This window comes from Fringilla coelebs, assembly GCF_963513975.1.
Source record: "Fringilla coelebs genome assembly, chromosome: 24".
In the NCBI taxonomy this organism is placed as follows: domain Eukaryota; kingdom Metazoa; phylum Chordata; class Aves; order Passeriformes; family Fringillidae; genus Fringilla; species Fringilla coelebs.
The window spans coordinates 4,547,958-4,559,098 of NC_140050.1; the positions used below are offsets into that span (position 1 = coordinate 4,547,958).

The window sequence follows — 11,141 nt, forward strand, 5'->3', positions numbered from 1 at the left end:
GCCAAGAGTTTGGTGTGGAGGAGCAACCCCAGGTGGGCAGCCCAGTGCTCAGGGTGGGTGCCCAGCACTGAGGTAACTCAAGGTCCTGGCTGGCAGAGGAACAGATCCACACATCCATTCTGAGAGGATGATCTGAATCCCAGAATGGTTTGGGTTAGGAAGGACCTCAGAGCCCATCCAGTGCCACCCCTGCCATGGCAGGGACACCTCCCACTGTCCCAGGCTGCTCCCAGCCCTGTCCAGCCTGGCCTTGGGCACTGCCAGGGATCCAGGGGCAGCCACAGCTGCTCTGGGCACCCTGTGCCAGGGCCTGCCCACCCTGCCAGGGAACAATTCCTGCCCAAGATCCCACCTAAATTTCATTTTTTCAGTGGAAGCCATTCCCTGTGTCCTGGCACTCCCGGTCAGTGCAGCCCTGGAGTTCCCAGCTCTCACCCCTCTCCCAAACACCCCAAACCAATTCAATCACTCTGCTCCTGAACCTTTCCAGCTCCTGGACATCACCACTAACATGAGCCATGCTGCTCCTGCTCCAAACTGCCCAAAAGCTGCCCAAAGACCTTCCAACCTCCACAAAAAAATCAACCATCTGAACATCCCCACAGGCTCTAAACCTCCCTCCCTTCCAGCTCTCCCATCCTGACACAGATTCCCCACTGGAGGCTGCAGAAAAGGTGACCAAAGGCTAACAACTCAAATATTTTGAAAAGATGTGTCAAGGAACAAAGGTTAGCTAAAGGTGAATCTAAAAAGAAATGAGTGAATCTTTTGAAGAAATAAAAATATAGATCTAGCAGAGCTGGAAGTACAAGAGCCAAGGTTCATCAGCTGCTTTTCCCCACATTTAAAGAAATATCACACTTAATTATTTTTCAGGTTCTACTTCAATTTAGTTTTTAAGTGATAAATGGTATCTAAGCTCCTTCTTTTTAACACCTCAAAGATCAAAGGGAATAATAAGGCATTAAGAACATCTGAAACAAAATGGGATTTTTAGCTGGAGGTTTCTCCATCTTTTCATGCCTTTGAATTTTCAGCAGTTTATATCTCCTGTTCATGCAGTAGCAGCTTAAGTCACCCCATAAATTTATTGTTACCAAGACAACAAGAAGCAGTTTTAAGCAAAGTAATAAGTGTTTTTCCACAGCTTCTCTTGGTAGTATTTCTTCTGCAAGGACAGGGGAATTAATCAAGCATTCAGTAGGAAGGCAAGGCAGGTTTGATCCCAGAAGAAGGAGAGCAAAGTTGAGCCATCAATTATAACACAGACAACCTGGTTTCAAAAAACACATAAATCAGCTTTCAGGGAAATAAAAAAAAAGCACAAATTGATTCTCCAGTAGTAGGGCCCAAGCTGCTCCTGTGCAAACGACTGGCAAAACCCCCACTAGACATAAATTCCTAAATTTCAGCAGAAACAACAGCACAGCTCTGAGCTGCCAGAGGAAGCACAACTCCATCCCTGCTACCAAGCTACTCACTCAAAAAATTACTAAATCATCCTACACATGTTCCACCAGCCCCCCCAGAAAACCAAGCTGAAGCCACGCTCTTTAAAAAACAAACAAACAAACAAATCCCAAGATGCCAAAGCCTCTCGGACAAACTGGTTTGGTAACAACCTTCAAGTCCTGAATGAAGAAACCAGATCTGATGCCAGAGGTTAAGTTTTCAAGATAGAGTCTAACCAGGGGAATAGCTGCAACTTAAACCTTGTTTATAGTAAATCATGTGGGTATCAAACCTTAATGATTCACTGCTTCAGAGCTCTGGCCTTTAACAACCAAGATCAGGGTAATGTGGCACAGAAGGATCACAAACCATTTGAGGTAACTATTGGTTAATTCTGCTTTTTTTTGTAGTCTTTGCTGCCTACTGAATAAACAAACTATTGCAAAAAAAATTACACTTGCTTGGGTTGGGTCAAAAGCATTGCAATTCTACATAAAGCTGATTTTTAGAAGTGGCTTTAGGGAACTGGGAAAAGCACTTTGGGGTGTTTCTTGGTATTTTGGGTGTTTTTTGGGATTTCTTGTTCTTTTTTAGGTGTTTGGGATTAACTGCTGAGACAAGAAAACATCCTGGTACCAGGTTAGAGGGAAGGACTGTGTGACAGCTCCTAGCCTACTGCAGCAATTGTTTAATACACATAAAAACCATCTAATTGTGAAATATGGATTTTTAAGCTTCAGTTCTGCACCTCAGGTACCTGGAGCTGAGCAAACTGGATATGGACTCCAAAATGAGCTCCTGTAAACCTCCAGGCCCCAGGGAACATCTCAGGTGCCTGACACACTGCCTGCCCCTCTCAAACACTCCAAACCAATTCAATCACTCTGCTCCTGAACCTTTCCAGCTCCTGGACATCACCACTAACATGAGCCATGCTGCTCCTGCTCCAAACTGCCCAAAAGCTGCTCAAAGACCTTCCAACCTCCACAAAAAAATCAAACATCTGAACATCCCCACAGGCTCCAAACCTCCCTCCCTTCCAGCTCTCCCCATCCTGACACAGATTCCCCACTGGAGGCTGCAGAAAAGGTGACCAAAGGCTAACAACTCCAAATATTTTGAAAAGATGTGTTAAGGAACAAAGGTTAGCTAAAGGTGAATCTAAAAAGAAATGAGTGAAGCCTCTCACTGCCCAAGCCAAGGGCAAACCCCTCAAAGTTTGCCCTTTAAAGCCTGGTTTGGGCTGTTTTTATGCTCCCCTCATTTGGTTCAAAAGCCAAACTGCAAGCAGGACTTGTCCTGCCCCACTTCCATGCAGAGACAGCCAGTGCTGGGTACAGGAGCACTCGGGGGAACAGCAGGGTCTGTGCTGGAGCTGACACACCTGAGGATCCTCCCTGCTCCAAAGGCAGCAGGAACAGGTTCTACACCTTGCCCATATCAACATCATTGATATTCCACAAGGTGCTCACCCCAAAATTGACCTCCAGAAAGCTCTGGGGTTTTACACTGTTCAGAGACAGCCACTCTGCTGCCTCTCCCCAAAAAAAGGGACAGGACACACTGGGGCCTGGGTTTGATACAGCCCTGCCCTTCTGCACTCACTTCTCCTGCTTTATTCTCCTACTTTTTTCTCCTTTATTTCTACTTTTATTCTCATAAAAAAATTCATTCTAGACTGAGTCTCTCAACATAAAAAATTAACACAGGGTTTAGGTGGGACAAGGGAACAGTTTCTTAATGAGTTTACGAGCCCAAAAATATCTCTATCAGTCAGATATGATACTAACTAAGAAGCAACCTATTTTAGAAGTGTGTTACTACAGCAATTCACAGTGAATTTGTCCCACAGGATGACTTAGGCAGAGATCTCTCAACTGCATTCCCAACTCTCACATCAGCACCAGGTACTGGAGTACATGTGCAGCTCCCAAATTTAGGGGAAGAATTCAGGAGGGGAGGAAGAGCATTCCAAACACCCATGACTGCATTGATCAGTTTTCTATTAACCAGAAAAGGAGCCCAAAGGAAGCTGCTTCATTAGCAGATGCCTAAAACTAGGTGAGGTAAATCCCACCCCAAATACCAGAGCTAATGAACTGACAGGCATGAGTCATGTGTGAGATTTATTTCAAGAAGTTGCATTATGTTTACACAGTCATTAAAAAAAAATACACAAAACTGTCTTTCTTCCCAAAGCAAGATATATGGATCTTCATTTTATGCACAGGTCTGGCCTTCTTTCCTTAACCCTTTCTTCTTCTCCTGTCAGTAATTCCTGAACTCAGCAACTACCCTTAACCACATGCAGGAGAGGAAGAGTGCTCTCACATGAATATTGTGCTCTTACATGAAGTATTCCTAAAATATTTAGGAAAAGGGGATGGATTGAGGAGGAGAAACTCATCATCTGGATGTAAATGTGAACTTTACCATCCACCCCATTTTTCTACAGCACCACCTCCATCCACCTGCTGCTTGCCCCCAGCTCTGCCTAAAGGCACCGAAGGGGAGAGGAATTCACGGGGCAGAAGGAAAAACCATGGATTGGGGGAATTTTGTCCCTGGAGAGGCTGTCTGTGGGAACACAGGGCACAGATCTCCAAGAAAGCTGCCTCCATCAGACCCGTTGCTCAGGGAACAACTCGTTTGCTCATGCAGCTCTCGTACGTGCATTTCCCCCCTGGTTTTTTGTTTCTGTTTTCCATCCCCACCGTGGTGCTCCGTGACCTCACCATTCCCAGAAATCTGAGCCAAGCCCCCAGAAAATAGAATCAAACACCACAGCAGCTGAAAGCCTTTCAAATCAGGTTCAATCATCAGAAACCTGATGGTCCAAATTGTCCGTAGAATACTTCATCAAGCATTTGCATGGTAAAAATGACACGGAAATGTTCCAGCCCACGCTCTGCTCTGCTGTCTTGTGCCCCTGCTCCTCCATCCATGAACTCAAGAGTACATTTTCCTACCACGCTGTAACACAGCAAAGATGAGGGAGTTCAGAACATAAACATGCTTGAACCCCAAAAAGCAAATATGATTTAAATAAATAACCAAATCATAGGCTGTGCTGTGGCAGTAATAATAGTGTTTTCAAATTAGGAACTGCTGGACTCCAGTTGCACACGTATTTATTTATTATTAGTGCTATATGTCAACTGCCTTTTCCATCTCTGCTGGAGGAGGGCAGGTTTGCCCACAGCAGCTGGGACTGACCCTCCCGAGGTAACACAGTGTCACCGGCCTCTTGTGAGGTTTCAGACGTGTGAGGGAAGAAACTGAGTTATTTTTAAAATATGGGACTTGTCCTATTGCTGTAAAAAAGAGGCTGCCTTACAGGAACATCCTGCTTTATTCCCTGGATCCCATACATATCCCAATAACATCCATCACTGTGCTGTCTGTACTTGAACTGATTCTCTTGCCTTTTCTGATGGGAAAGCCAACAGGCAGATTGTCTATGGGAGACATGACCCACGGATCCAGTTAGCTTTCTTCAAACAAGTATTTTCCTTTTGTCAAAAAAATTTGTAAGAACCACTCAAAATTAAAGAACCTCTCATTAAAAGGATTTCCTGAGCAAGTTTATTTAATGTAGCCCATCAAAACAGCTCGTAAGGCTTAACCTCGAGCCAGCCGTGGGTTTAACAAGCTTGTGACCTCCAACACAACATCTTTATTTCCCTGTCTTGTATTTTACAAGCCCCTGTGTACACACAGAGCCTCCCCCCGGAGCTCTCCCATCTTAATACCTGTGGATTTGGCACACTACCTAAAAGTGGTTAAAGACAAAACCTCCGCGTCTGGCCACACTAAACCCTCCTGAAACCGGAGCCGGTTCTGAGGCAGCCGAGGAGCGGCGGGGGCACAGGGCTGGGGAGGGGACCAGGGAAGGGATCAGAGAAGGGACCGGGGAGGGCACCGGGGAAGGGGTCAGAGAAAGGACCCGAGAAAGGACTGGGGAAGGGACCCGGGACAGACCGGGGAGGGCAGCCAGGAAGGGACACGGGAAAGGAACCTGGAAAGGGACACTGGAAAGGACCTAGGGAAGGGACCAGGGAAGGGACCGGGGAAGGGACCGGGGAATGGACCGGGAGAGGGGACCCAAGGAAGGGGCCGGAGAGGGGTCCGAGAAAGGGACCGAGGATGGGACCGAGGAAGATACCCTGGCAGGGCCCGGGGAGGGGACTGGGTAGGGGACCCGGGGAGGAATCGGGGAAGGGAGGCAGGAAGGGACGGGGCAAGTGCCCACGGAAGGACCCGGGGAGCGGCACCGGAGAGGGGCCCGTGCCCTTCCCCGCGCCTGCCCCGGGCGCGGCCCCCGCTGACCCCGGCCCAGCGCCCGCCCGCGCGGGGCCCCGCGGGCCGGGACGCGCCGGGGCAGCCGCTGCTCTCCCCGCGGCTGTGCCCGCTCCAATCTCGGCCGCCGCCGGGCCCTCCCCGCCAGCCCCGGGCCGGGGGTGAAGGTGACCCGGGAGCGCTCCGGGCCGCGGCCGCGCTGCCCGCGGGCCCCGCGCAGGTACAAAGGGCACGGCGGGGCCGGGGCCGGGCCCGCGCCGCCGCCGCCGCCGCCCCCAACCCTCCCGGCCGGGCCCCGACTCACTCTCGCCGCGGCCGCGGCCGCACCAGGCTCCCAGCACCACGGCCACGGCCAGCGCCGCCGCCGCCACCGCCGCTCTCGGTCCCATCCCGCGCCGCTGCCGCGGCCGCCGCCGCCCGGCGCGAATCAGAGCCCGCGGGGCGGGCGCGGGGGCCGGGCCCGGCCGAGCATCGCCGGTGGAGCCCCCGCGGAGCCCCTTTATAGCGCCGGGCCCCTCCCTGCCCGCGGTGTCGGCCCCGGCCCGGCGGCCCCTTCCAGCGCAGGCCGGGCTGGCGGCGGCGCCCCGGCCAGTAAACAAGGGGCTGCCCCCGTCAGCTGCGAGCCGAGCGGGGCGGCCGCAAGAGGCGGCGCGGAGCGCGGGCACGGGACGGGACGGGCCGGGGGAGGAGCAGCGGCGGCTTCCAGCCACCCTTCATCAGCCACCCATCATCCATCCGTCCGTCCAACCAGCCATCTGTCCGTCCATCCTGCCACCCGTCCGCCCACCCACCCATCCAGGCCGGCTGTGAGCCCTGCTGGCGCTGCCCGAGGAGCCGCTGTGGCCTCGGTAGCGTTCAGCGAGTGAAACCTAGGAGTTGAGCAGCCTCACCTCGCTGTGGGTTCAAATGGAAGGAGAGTTGGGTTAGGTTAGAGATTAGGGAAAATATTTTTACTGGGAGGGTGGCAGGCCCTGGCACAGGGTGCCCAGAGCAGCTGTGGCTGCCCCTGGATCCCTGGCAGTGCCCAAGGCCAGGCTGGACAGGGCTGGGAGCAGCCTGGGACAGTGGGAGGTGTCCCTGCCATGGCAGGGGTGGCTCTGGATGGGCTTTAAGGGCCCTTCCAACCCAAACCATTCTGGGATTGTCTCTCTCTGTCCCCAGTGCTGACAGCCCAGACTGAGAGCAGGGCTGCTGCCCTGGCTGTGCCCCTGTCCCTTCTCCTCCTATTGGAAAGGATGAATTGCCACAGAGCTGGACAGAGTTTGGGATGAGGATACTGTCTACCACTGCCACTGCTTTTAGTATCGCAGAACCCAAAGAGCCATTGCAGATTTCTGGTTCTTTTTCCGGTGGGATTCACCATTTGGTGCCTTTTTTAATCATCTCTTTGCTGCACTCGCACTAAGCCATGACAGTACGTTTCCTGGCAACTTCCAGTAATTTTATCTGGCTCTTGCTTTCAGCCATTTCTGCGAGACAAATGAGTTTTAAACTGCTGGAAAAAACCCTTTTTTAATTCAGAAATGCTTGGCAAATAGACATCCTTTAAAATTTTTATCCCACCATCTTTAGCTTACAACAGATCTTTCACTTGTGCCTGACACTAAGAGCCCCTGGGCAGGCCAGTGGTGACCAGCAGGTCACTGTGCCTCAGTCCCTTTGTCTGGACACTGAACTGCACTATGAATTTAACCTATTTCAAATACTTTGCATTCCTTTTCCAGGTAAAGACTCCCCGCAGTTGTCCCAGGGACACGACAGAGTGTGAATGAGGGGAGGGCTGGTCAGTGGGATCGTGGCTCTGCTGCTGTGATTCAGCCCTGATGTTGTTTGAGGTTTCCCTGTTGGACAGGGTAAGGCTGGCAGCCTGATTCGACCAGAGTAAGCAGGATTAGCTGGGATGGTACCTGTGCAACAATAACTACATCTTGGCATTTGCAGATTATTTAAATGCTGAGATGAAAGGCTCTGCTTAAGTGGGGATGCTTTCTCTGTCATCAGCACAGCAGATGTGTGTCTGCACAGCACAGGAGCTGTTGATTCAGCCCATTGGTGCATCAGAGCCACACTCATGGGACAGCATTTCCCCCATTTCTGTCCTTTTTTCCCAAATCCATGCTGCTGCCTCAAGCTGGCAAGTGCAGACAGACTTGGAACCCCACTCATTCTGGACTGCTTCAGGAAGTAAGGGCAGTTAAGGAATGGAAGTAAACAACAAAAGTATGCATTCTCTGCTTGCAAATTAACCTGCTTTATGGCTGTAGACTTTGCATAAAACAGACAGAGCCAAACATCACCTGGACAGCTCGGGCTGTGTGGAATTTATACCAGGACTGTTACAGCAACCTGCTCTTGCTTACTCACTTATGTTCTCATTGCCTTTCATGTAATAATGATATCAGCTTACACACTGGCACATGAGGATTAAAGGCTACAGATTTATTATCTTTCCTTAAAATACTATTTTTAGTTTCTAATTACTGATTAAGAACATCAGGGTGCAACCTTTCCAGCATCTTTCCCATACATTCACTGCTACATATTCATCATGCTACAGTGCACTTGGTTTGCAATCAGATAAACCAACAGGAGCAATGTGGGCGCTTAGAAACTAAGCCAACACCTGCTTACTCTTTTTTTTTTTTCTAATAGCTGCAATGCAGGCTCTTCTTTTATTCCTGATTCAAGAAGCTACTAAAATCACCAGTTTGATATGTTAAATATTGGCAACAGTCACATTTCTTTCTCTCCCCTACAGATGTTTTATGGTTTAGTAAAAATAACTTGGAAATAAGCACTATGAACTGTGACAATCACAGACCATGGGGGTTCAGATCTGAATCCTCCTAAGAAAATAAATACAGAGAGACTTTCAATAGTGTATCCATCTGTTTGACCTTACAAAGACTTATTTGTTTTGGTTTGATCCATTCCTTACTTAAATCATGAAATGGTTTGGGTTGGATGGGGCCTGAGAGATCATCCCATTCCACCCAGGCTGCTCCCAGCCCTGTCCAGCCTGGCCTTGGGCACTGCCAGGGATCCAGGGCCAGCCACAGATGCTCTGGGCACCCTGTGCCAGGGCCTGCCACCCTGCCAGGGAACAATTCCTGCCCAAGATCCCATCCAGCCCTGCCCTCTGGCAGTGGGAGCCATTCTCTGTGTCCTGTCCCTCCATCCCTTGTCCAAAGTCTATTGCTCTGTCCTACAGATGCCTCCACATCAAACCAACCTAAGAGTGATAAGTTCCCATCAGATCCCTCCTGCAGATCAGTGCTGCTCAGAACTGAAGCCCTTGGAAGCCCATCCCTGGAGCAGGAGCCACATTTGCACAAACAGGTAGGGACAGTGACTTTGTAAAGCAGCTTGAATGTTGCAGCAGTGACATCCTTGTACTGTCACAAGTGTCTGTGGAGGGAGAACCCAGCTCAGCTCCCAACCACCAACACGTGGAGCTGCTGAAAGCTTCACACCTTGAGAACCAACATATCTTTTTTTCTATATACTGGAACACTTGGGTGGGTTTTAGGCTGTGTGTCTTTAGCCATACAAATTAAAGTTCCTCATTAATTAACCAGCCTGGGAATAGTCAAGGAACACAAACTTTGTGCCCAAAAGGAGCTTTGGAGCAATTGACTCACCAAGAATGTTCATTGGTACCAATGCTGTTTTAAGAATGAAACTGCTTGAAAACCAGTTCAGGAGCCAAAGCCACACAGCAGCCTGGGGGCTGAGCTGAGGTCAGAATTCCCACCTTCTGCTCCACCAGTTCACTGTGGCCTTCTCTTAACAAGTTGCAACTGCCTGGGTGAAGAGTTACCCCATGGCTTGAGTTGCTCTGTTTTTATTGATTTGCCAGGCACTCTTTCCTGCTCACACATTTCTCACCAGGCAATTTGCACGTTATGCAGCCTCCTGCCCTTTGAAGATGCAGCAGAGCTGCTGTTGAAGCCAACAACAGCCAAGGCTCTGCATCACTGGCAGGATGTTGCTGTGAAGGTTTACGGGATTGACTTCTCAGTGACTAAACCGAACGCTGAGAGCACGGGAGAGCTGACCTTGGAAAATTATCTCATCCTGTTTAGAGTCACACAAAACCCTTGGCCAAATCTCTTAATATAAAATATTTCACGTCATGGATTGACAGAGTTCCTTTCTTACCCTTCCTTCCGTCCACACCAAATCCGATAAGTGACTTCTCTCAGTGAGAAGGCTCAGAGGATGGAGATCCGGTCACTTTATGTGCTAAGGACAGAAGTCTCAGCTTTTTACTGTTGAAACAGGAAACACTGTCAGATCCTTCTGGAGAATTCCATTGTTACATGAGCAAATACAAATTTTGGCCAGGGTGAAAATGGCAGAGGGCATCTCTCTGCTGCATACAGGTCAAAGACCCTGGAGATGAAGGATGCAAATTCCATCTCTTCATGGCCAATTGCAGCACTACTTCATTTTATCTTTTATTTTGTCCTGTTTCTGGTATTGTGCAGTTTGATTTTTGGGCGTCACGGAGGCAGATGAGATATTCTACTTATTTTTAATTCTTTGTAAGAATATTTTTGTTCAAATTGAACATCAAAGTTTTCAACTTGAAAAAAACAAAGTACTGTCAGTGTTCCCAACCTGGGTCTGGTGAACACCCTCCATCCTTTTCCTACAGCTTCTGCTGCTCACCTCAGGCAGCCCCAGGTGTGTTTTGCACAACCTGCTGCCAGGCTCCCTGCTCTCCATCAGCCACCACGTGCAGGGCAGCAGCCACAGCACGGCCACCAGCTACACCAGTTCTGATCCACAGCTCACCCCCAGCCCCTCCTTCCTTGGTTATTTCTTGACACTAATGCCTGTTTTTGTTGACCCACAGTCTAATTTGGAGGGAGCACTGGCACTTTGGGAAGCACCAGGGGTTCTAAACCCTCTGTGCTCTGCACTGCTCAGGGTTTGTGTTTTGGACGAGTCAGAACTCCCAGTTCCCGTTTGATAACCGGTTTGTTCTGTCGCTGGGAGACACGCCCTCCCTCTGTAAATGTTACAAATCAGGCGTATCTGATCCATTATTCACTAACTGCTGCTGCTTCCCAGTTCCAGCTCCTATTAGAGGGAGCGCTGATGCCAGAAATGTCACGGTGGCATCATGTGACAGGTGGTATTGATTTAGTGCCGTTGGGTTTAATGTCACTCCCGTTCAGTGGGACACACGGCAAGTGCACACGGATTCCCAGCAGTGGGGCAGGTCAGGACAGGAGCTCCCAGCCAGCCCCATGCCAGGCCCTGGGACTCGGGAATTACATTGGGAATTGTGCTGCAGACTGTGACATTTCAGTATCTGCTCCAAGCTGCTCTAGCACTGCCATTGCAGGGGTTTTTTGTGATTCACAGAATCACAGAATGGT

General features: G+C 49.9%; 1 protein-coding gene across 1 annotated transcript in view; it reads right to left on the reverse strand.

Annotated features, from left to right (window-relative positions):
* The window catches only part of INSR (insulin receptor), a 60,123-nt gene extending 53,812 nt beyond the window's left edge, over positions 1-6,311 (reverse strand). The window contains 1 exon segment of the mRNA XM_084221351.1: positions 6,056-6,311. Coding sequence (XP_084077477.1) covers positions 6,056-6,140 — 85 coding nt within the window. The 5' untranslated portion in view covers positions 6,141-6,311.
* Between the last annotated feature and the right edge of the window lie 4,830 nt (positions 6,312-11,141).